Consider the following 7,786-nt stretch of genomic DNA (forward strand, 5'->3'; position numbering starts at 1 on the left):
AATCTCGTACTTATTACAACTTCCTACCATAAAAAATAGTATATGACAATTACTTGATTTAACGTGTGTATGTGTTGATCTAACAATAGAATAGTTATAAGGCCAAAACTCTTGAGTTCAAGTTATCGAGGCACTTATTACTAAATGGCATTTACTTTGCATGATTGGATATTTTTATCCTTAAGATTGAGATATCTCCAATCTCACCCTTTCAATGAGATAAAAATCAAGCAAAAGTAGCTCAAATGATTGAATAATCAAGGACTTTAGGAAATTCCAAAGTTTCAATCCATCAAAGTAAATATTGGATTAACCTTACTCATTTTATCTATTAAGGTGCGTTTTCTTTGGTTGTAAATTTATCATGGAAAAATAAGGGATAAATACAATTTCACCCTTTAAATCCTTTTTTTTCCCCCTTATTTCCTACAAAATAGAATTTGACCCTTACTCATTCCTCATTTTCATTACAAATCAGGAATAATATTATCACACCAAAAATAAAGGGAGTGAAAAAGAGGAACGAGTAAGGGTCAAATTCTATTTTGTAGGAAATGAGGGAAAAGAAAAGAAGGATTTAAAGGGTGAAAATTTATTTATCCCTCATTTTCTCATAATAAATTTGCAATAAAAAAGAACGCACCCTAAGACTAATCATTCAAAGTAAACGCCCCTAAAAATAAATCTACCAACCCTTTTATTAAAATTTTAGACGTGACATTACTTTCTTTTCTTAACCACAACCACTCATTTCCACATAATTCTACGTACACTCAATTTAATCATAACCACTCATTTCTACATGATGGAACCCTTAAAACACATATACAACCATTTTATTAAAACTCATATGCCGAACCCCAAGTAATATATTTTGATAAACGAAGGTAATATTCTTTTTTCGAGCGAGGGAAGAAGAAACGGTAAGGATTTAATATGGGTATTTCTTACTTTTGTAGAATATAAAGATTTATAGTTTTATGTAGTATAATCTCAATGAACTTTCATTATCAATGCATCATCAGAATTAAGAAGCAATGAAATCGATATTTTTTTCTTTCCCTTAAATATAAAATCATTCACCAACTAAATACAGTGCTCACAACTCACAAGGCACACTATACATCAACTTAAATAAACACTTGGACAAATAAAACATATTAAAAAAAAAAAAAAGCAGAACCACACCGACCCCGTCTGTACAGCTCAAAAACTCAGATAGCTAGAGTGACGACAATCCAATCCACACCTCTTCTCAAATATGTAAATTATGAATATTTATGTAAATTACTTAAATTTAAGTTTCTGTTGATTAATTAATTATAAGTCATAAATATGATCAGAAGTGTCTCCACGGCCTCTCCGCAAGATCTACGCAATCCCCATATCTGTAACAATCAAGGAGATGATCGACGGTCATCCCGGCCGCCTGCATGAAGGAGTAGATGATCACGGGCCCCACAAACCGGAATCCACGTGTCAGCAGATCCTTGCTGATCACCTCGGCCTTTGGACTCCTCAACGGCACGTTTCTTGAATGTCTGAACTTGTTGATCACCGGTTTGTAGCTCACGTACTCCCACATGTAGCAGCTAAATGACCCACATTCTCTTGCAACCTTTATTAATTAATTAACCACTTGTTTAATTTAAGACAACAATTTAATTTGATATATATATATATAATGGTGTGAGAATTAAACTTGCCTTAGTAATGCATTTTGCGTTGTCAACTATGCACCTAACTCTCCTTTCTGCTAAAGCTACGTCTTCATTGGAGATTATGTTGTAGATCTCTTTTTCCCCCATTTTGCTCACTTTGTAAGGATCAAAACCGCTAAAAGCTTCTCTATTTCATCCAAAATTAATTAATTATTATACATATATGGCTAGTGTGTGAGCAGAAAAATGTATATATATATCTGACCTTAAAAGTTGTCTTCTTTTAAGGATTTCCGTCCAGTTTAAATCCATGAGCAGTCCACACATCGAAAGCAGCTCAAACAGCTTACTGCCATGATTAATTATGTATAATTATTTGGCAAATCAATTGGAGTTTAGTGACGTAATTAATTAATTAACTTGGCTTACTTGTCATCATAAACTGGAACTCCCCAGCACTCGTCGTGAAATTGCACGTAAACTCTATCTGAGAATAACCACTTCACTTAATTAGTTTCAATAAAAAAGACAAAATATTGCAGTGATCATAAATTTTATTCTTAATTAATTACGTACCACTGTTTTTGGTGATCCAGCTGCACCTCCTCGGCTCTTCTTCACTAGGAAGAATATCGTTCGGACAAGGCGGCGGCAGTGTTTGGACGGGGGCGATCAAGCGCAGCGCCGACAGAATCTTCTCATCCAACGGTGGGGAAGAAGAGTCAGTCAGGGAAGAATCATCAATTGAATTCTGCGACAACGAGAGCGACAGAGAAGATAGTGAGATAGGGGAGCAATTACTCCTTTTCTGCAGACCGATGGGGTAGATTTTCTTGAGGCTTTTCGAGAAGAAATTCGTGTTTTGCTTCTGCTTTTCACTGTGAATTTCTTTGGACTTCATGAGGGTTTGTTTCTTTACGTAGTATTTAGACATGCTGTTTGAGGAAAACGATGAATCACAACTGTGTGTATCTTAATTAATTAGGACAGATACGAGCAGTCAAGAAATATGTGTCTCGGTCTATATATGTGAGGTTTCTATGAGTAAAGAGTTAATGGGTTTTGGTAGGAGAAATGTGGATTTCATGAGATGAGACGTATATTTTGTTATCTTTTTCGTACTTAGGTTTTAAGCAAATGGTAATAAAAGGCATGTTGGGTTTGTAATATAGTTGTGGAACGTGACAGCTGAATTTTCATGAACTGTTTATGCTTTAAATAGGTGAAGCTTATAAGCTCCTCAAAACAGCTTATAAGCTGTTTAGGAGCTTATAAGCTCCTCTAAAGTGTTTGGCAAAATAAGCTCTTAAACAGCTTATAAGCTCCAAAAATAAGCTCCCCAAAAAATAAGTTCCTCTACCCCAACTTATTTTTTTATAATCTCATATGCAACAATCATTTTACAATTTTTTTTCAACTATAATTTATTATTTTCATTATATATCATTCAAGTTCATTTTTCTTCGATTTTCTCTCTCTAAAAAAATATTTTCTCTCTCTAACAAAAAATTCTTTCTCTAACTTATAAGCTTAATTATCCAAACACTTTGACAACTTATAAGCTCTTAAAAATTACATCTTATAAGCTCTTGAAACATCTTATAAGCTCCAAGAGCTTATAAGCTCTTTAAAATAAGCTTAGCCAAACACCATTCGGTATACAAAATGTCAATATTATTCACATTCATGAAAATGTCAATATTATTCGGTATCATTGTCTTGAAAAGAAATTGCACAACGCACACGTATACAAAATACATATATATATTTATATATATATTATATGGGGTGGACTAGCGTGAGAACACATCTTAAAATAAGAAATAAGAGCAATTTTCAATGTATGAATTTTATGTAAAACACGTATGAATTCGCTGTATAAATGTATGAATTGTGAAAAATAAATTTTCACTACCTTTGGGATTCGAATTCAGGATCATAAATCCATCCAACAGGGGTTACGAATCAACCGTAGATCTTGATGATCTAATAGCTGAAAATGATTCTTATTTTATATCTTAAGAAGTGTACTTATTTTAGTCCTCCCCTATATTATATCATACCTAATTAGTTAGAAAGCAAAAGGAATTTTTTCCTGGTACTATCTATTAATGACATGATTTCTGGCCCGACCATGAACCAACAAACTTGAGTGGGTCTAAAGGATCGGTTCCTGAAATGATCATCTATCTAAACACATTAAATCTTGCACACAAAAAATAAGTACATACACAAATACAATATCACATATTATACTTAAACAGTAAAGAATAATGCATCAAGAATGGTTACGGCCAATTCGGTGATAAAACACCTACGTCTGGGTGACCTCGCCTAAGGTAAATGATCCACTATATGAAGTTAAGATATACAAGGACTCACACAATAAAACTCAATCTTAATTACTTAGCGTCTCAATCTTCCCAAAACCTCACCAACAATGGGCAGTTGAAATTAAGACGACAACTCACTCCCTAGGCGTGAATACAACACATTCACCACCTAAATCCTTATAATAATTTTACCAATTACTTAGTGAAATAATCGAATACAAATCACACAACCCAAAATAAGACCACTCATAAAAATATTCTGCCAAAATTATGAGAATAACATGTTCCACTACTAAAAATAATAATAGGGATAACGGTTCATATATAACGATTTTGGTCAAAAACCGTTATGTATGAGTGCACTTTTCAACATACATAACGATTTTTTGTAGAACCGTTATATATGTAGTGTTATTCAAATGTATATATAACAGTATAAAATTAAGCGTTATGCATGAGCGTTATCTATTAATGATATATATAACGGTATTACTGAACCGTTAAGTCATACGTTATCTATTAGCATCTATTTTATAACACTAGTGTTAACCGTTATGTCTACTGTTATATATGAATGTTATTTATTTTTTTTTTTCATTTTTTCAGAATAATGATATATTTATTTTAAAAATTAATTCTTTTTAGTTATCATTTAAACACTAAAAATTAATTCTTTACTAGTTATCATCTAGGGTTTGGTGCCTCCTCCCCCTTCCACCCATATCTCGCCACCCTCTCCGCCTTCTTTCCCCTTCGGCATTCTCTCATCCAGTTTGCCGCCGCCCTTGCCCCAGCCGTGCGCTCCCTCCGTTGCCCATATTGCACTGCGCAGTCGCGCACCGGCCTCGCTAGTCGCCCCATGGCCCAGCCGCGTGCCTTGCCTCACCCAGAGTCCAAACGGCCACCGCGAGCCGGCCTCGCCCAGCCAGAGCCAAATTAGTGTCCAGTTTCTCCAATTCTCTCTGGTAAATATTGCTCGACCTCTCGATTTACGTATGTCATCATCTAAAAAGCTCGACCTTATTGTTCTTCCCGACTACATTCCTCTCAAATTCGAAGCAAATGATGTTGATTCCTCTGCTCTTACTGACTTAGCTCGACATGTTCCCGGTATGTCTCGACAAATTAGGTTTATGCATCTTAATATTTTAGGTCGATTGATTATGGTGGGATATAGGGCTTTTTGGTTTATGCATCTTAATTAAGAATGCTGCAATGTCAAAGTAAAAAATAACCTTTGTCTTCCCTTTTCCCAATTCCCATCAATTTCTAAATATAGGTTCTAGATTTTTTCTTTTTTTCTTTTTAATGTTTAATTGATTTTGTTCATGTAAAGGCTAGCTCTTGGGGTTATTGCTTATCTATTTTCTCTTCTTGCTATTGATGAAGCACTTGTATTACAGTATACTATAATCTTTGTGCTGTTCTGATGTCTGAGCTTTATCGTTAGAAATTAGAGATGATTATATTCATTCTTACAAATTACTATTACGGATTTTTTCTACTTCAAATTTATTTTGGATGTGTTAATAATTTGTTTAATTTGTCTAACTTGTTCTAATTTATCTCCATGGAATGCTTCAAAAGAGCATTTGTAGGAATCCTAAATTTGTATTTGCGTAGGTCTTACTAAAGCCCCTTCCCTGAGTATTTCCAATAAAGAAAAAAGTTCATGGAAACTTCCAAATGATACCAGTGCATATCATGCATCTACTGATGCTAGTCTGTTTTCTACCTCTTTGCCTGTCTTCCCGCACGTGAAATGTGAGCACAAGTAAATCTGTAATTGACAAGTTATGCATTTTCTATTACTTTGGCAATAAGCACTTAGCTCAGTGCCTTTTGATCTGCAGTTAATTTTAATGAATCTGAACGAGTTAGATCCATTGATCATGGCTTCCCTAACCTTACTAAAGGTCGTGTAGCGGATGAAGTTAAGGATCCGCTTGAAGATATTGAACCAAATACCATGGGAAACGTACTTCCTGGTGATGAAGATGAACTTTTTGCTGGCCTAATGGATGATTTTGATCTTAGTGGGTTGCCGACTCAACTTGAGGAATTGTATGACGATTTTTTTGGAAGCGGAGGGGGTCTGGAAATAGAATCCGAAAGTCATGAAGATAATAAGAGTTATATTTTGAATAAAACTCCAATGAAGGTAATAGAGTATATTTATAATTGTGATCCATTAATAATACTTCATAAAATCTGGAGATGTGATGTTGAGAATATCCACAAGAATTGCATAAACATAATCCTCAAACATGCCGCTAAAATCCCGCAGGGATAAGCTTTCAGCTGTTCCAGACTCGGTAAGTACTATGAAAGATAATGTACTAACTCTGTGTACATTTGCGGATACTATCATTTGTCTACATAATGACAAAATAATATAATACTAATTTTACTCTAACAATCTCCCCCTTTATCATTGATGTAAACAAAATAAATTGTTGCCCAACGCATGAATAAACTACAACAAGAAAGATCTCAATACTGGAAAATGAGATTAACCAAGAGAATAACTAACTCCCCCCTCAATGCAAAAACAATCTACAAAAACGATATACTAGTTAATAATAACACAAACCATCGACAACAAATATCATTGTGAGGAGTTCAGGAGAACATAACAAAAAAAATTTAACAATCCGTATTCTCCCTCCTTTTGTCAAACATCAAGGACAACTCCCCCTCAAGAACAACATATCTCCCCATCTGGAACAACAAAATTGTAGTAGCGGAGCAATAGAGAGCAGACCATCATAAACCAAAACAAGCAAAAATAGCTGACTAACAATATCGAAGAGCTAAACGACCAGAACAACTACATCATTTGTACTAGCTTCTGCATCTGCATCATCATCATCTGCACCGATTTCTGCATCTGCATGGCTGATTTCTAACAAGAGATAAATGTGTTCTTGTGAATGAACATTTTAAATAACATGCTTCGGAGTAAAACCTTCACATTAGGATCAAGTGTCTTATGAACTACTTGTGGAGTGACTTTTGGAACAATTACTGAAGCAAGTTCTTCAGAGGCAAAGAGGAAGACATGCATCATGGTCATCAACTACCGACACAGTAACTTCTGTAGAAGGAACATATATGCTGTAGAAGGAACATATATGCTGATGCACGAGCATTTTCCTCCAACAAATTAGAAGCTCATTTAACATGCTCGTAATCTAAAATACCAACAAAAGAAACAGTTTTCTTCGTAGCAATTTGAATATCAGCAACATCGACATCATGTTCCGATGTGATTTCTCCATGTATTTCAATATTTTCATGAACATGTATCAGCTTCTGTATCCACTTTTTTCTGATTTTTTCTTCTTTTCTTCACCCGTTTATCATTATGATATGATCTATAATTTGATCTAATATCACAGTAGTGACAGATAAGATGCCACGTACTTGCAGATGATCTATTCGAATGAGGTTATCGATCTTTCCTGTAAAATAACCAATGTCCTCTTTGCAACGTTCTCCAGTAATAGGAACTTTATTTGACTGCTAAGTTCTTGTATTCGTCATCTTCTTATTATCATCATGATAAAATCTGCAATGAGGTCTAATGTGCCCACGAAGATCACAATAATGATAGATAGGAACAAATGAGTTATTCCCATGAAGAGAAGGGTACTGTTGGGAATCTTGTGGAATATCCTAACCCTTGTTTTGATGATACCAAAATTCATAGGACTTAATTGTAATAGACTAGAATTGCTTTGAACTCAAGTGTTAGAGTTCGTTTATAGTTTAGCTTGCGGAGTTCGTTAG

At 34.6% G+C, this 7,786-nt stretch overlaps 1 protein-coding gene across 1 annotated transcript; it reads right to left on the minus strand.

Moving 5' to 3' along the window:
• Nucleotides 1–1,038: 1,038 nt before the first annotated feature.
• LOC130995967 (uncharacterized) lies at nt 1,039–2,746 on the minus strand. The gene is made up of 5 exons (XM_057921495.1): nt 2,238–2,746; nt 2,091–2,148; nt 1,927–2,010; nt 1,707–1,848; nt 1,039–1,618 (listed from the first exon to the last, which is right to left on the minus strand). Exons 1-5 carry the CDS (start codon nt 2,593–2,595, stop codon nt 1,340–1,342), a joined length of 921 nt encoding a protein of 306 aa, XP_057777478.1. The 5' UTR covers nt 2,596–2,746; the 3' UTR covers nt 1,039–1,339.
• Between the last annotated feature and the right edge of the window lie 5,040 nt (nt 2,747–7,786).

Source organism: Salvia miltiorrhiza, chromosome 7, assembly GCF_028751815.1.
Source record: "Salvia miltiorrhiza cultivar Shanhuang (shh) chromosome 7, IMPLAD_Smil_shh, whole genome shotgun sequence".
NCBI lineage: Eukaryota > Viridiplantae > Streptophyta > Magnoliopsida > Lamiales > Lamiaceae > Salvia > Salvia miltiorrhiza.

Coding starts and splice junctions, on each gene's coding strand:
- LOC130995967 (XM_057921495.1), bottom strand. CDS start 2,595: ATGTCTAAATACTACGTAAAGAAACAAACCCTCATGAAGTCCAAAGAA. Junction 2,149..2,237: donor CTGGATCACCAAAAACAGTG/GTACGTAATTAA, acceptor GGTTATTCTCAG/ATAGAGTTTACGTGCAATTT. Junction 1,849..1,926: donor AAAAGAAGACAACTTTTAAG/GTCAGATATATA, acceptor TGGATGAAATAG/AGAAGCTTTTAGCGGTTTTG.